Here is a 1,167-nt window from a genome sequence, read left to right as displayed (position 1 = left end):
GCAGAATTGCTTTATTTTTTTTCTTTTCCTGCAAAGAACACCTGTTTGAGGATTCCACTCCTTTTTCTGGACTGAAAGAGGTATTTTGTGTCATTAACGTGTCTCTTCTTTGAAAGCAGGTATGGGGTCAGGAAAAAAATAATGCAGGGCAGGATGTCACAGCAGATGTGCAGGAAGGTAGTGGCTTTCTCTCTCCCCTCTGCTTTATAAGCAGAGCTTAGGCAGTAAGCTGTCCCCATCACAATTTGGTTTAAAATATGGAGGTCGGGAGAGACAGGGTTAAAGTGTGGGGGTGGATCTGAGCTGTTTCCTATCTGATTTGTTTCTCTGTGTAATCTCTGAAAGTGGAGAAAAACTTTTCCTTGTGCACCTGGAGGAGAAGCACTTACCCATTATATAGCGAGATGTAAAACTTGTAATTATTGAAAAGGAACGTGGCTTGCTTAAATCTCTGCTTGGCAAATTACAGTTCCCATGACAGCAGAGCTCCCCTTAACACATATAAATTTCAGATGTCTTAACGTCCTGTGGCCGTGATAGCACTTCTGTTTCATTCCCTCTTTTCCCTCTTTCCAGCGTATTCATCTCTTGCTGCCGGCACTCTCCTCCCCATCTCCCTCCTGCCCGTGGGTGCTGTGCCCTTATGGATGCTCCAGTACAGATTTTTCGGGAGGAGCTGGACTCCACCTGCTCCCCGGGGCCCTGTCGTCCCCCCAGCACCAGTAGCAGCTGGGTCCTGAACTGGGCAGACTATGAGAGCAACAACACCGGGGCCTTTGGGGATGCCCAGCACAACCACACCAGCATCTCTCCTGTCATCCCCATCATCATCACTGCTGTCTACTCGGTGGTCTTCGTTGTTGGCTTGGTGGGAAACTCTCTAGTCATGTTTGTCATCATAAGGTAAGGGGCTTTGGAGTACCTGTTGGAAGAGGTGCAAATGCCTGTCCCTAAAGCTGGGCTGCCGGAGAGCGAGGTGGTGGTTTATGGCAGCTCTCTGTGTGCGCATACATCAGGAGCTGAGAAAAAAGCAACTGAAATGACCCAGAAGTTTTCAGTCCCAATGGTTCTGTGGTTAGAGAGATGGGAGAAGCTGATTAAGAGTGACAAATCCTGCAGCCTGAGGGAAGGTGAGTTGTGCCCCGGAGCTGCGCTCATCGGGTGCCC

General features: G+C 49.1%; 1 protein-coding gene across 1 annotated transcript; it reads left to right on the top strand.

Annotated features, from left to right (window-relative positions):
• Window positions 1-643: 643 nt before the first annotated feature.
• LOC103768108 (kappa-type opioid receptor-like) lies at window positions 644-903 on the top strand (the record flags this gene model as incomplete). The annotated part of the gene is made up of 1 exon (XM_008935240.1): window positions 644-903. A coding segment is annotated over exon 1 (260 nt), but the record flags the coding sequence as incomplete, so codon positions are not given.
• Window positions 904-1,167: the final 264 nt, after the last annotated feature.

The sequence above is a fragment of the Merops nubicus genome, unplaced genomic scaffold (genome assembly GCF_000691845.1).
Source record: "Merops nubicus isolate BGI_N331 unplaced genomic scaffold, ASM69184v1 scaffold6782, whole genome shotgun sequence".
In the NCBI taxonomy this organism is placed as follows: Eukaryota; Metazoa; Chordata; class Aves; order Coraciiformes; family Meropidae; genus Merops; species Merops nubicus.
The sequence above is the reverse complement of the archived record's forward strand: the minus strand, read 5'-3'. Positions and strand labels throughout refer to the sequence as shown.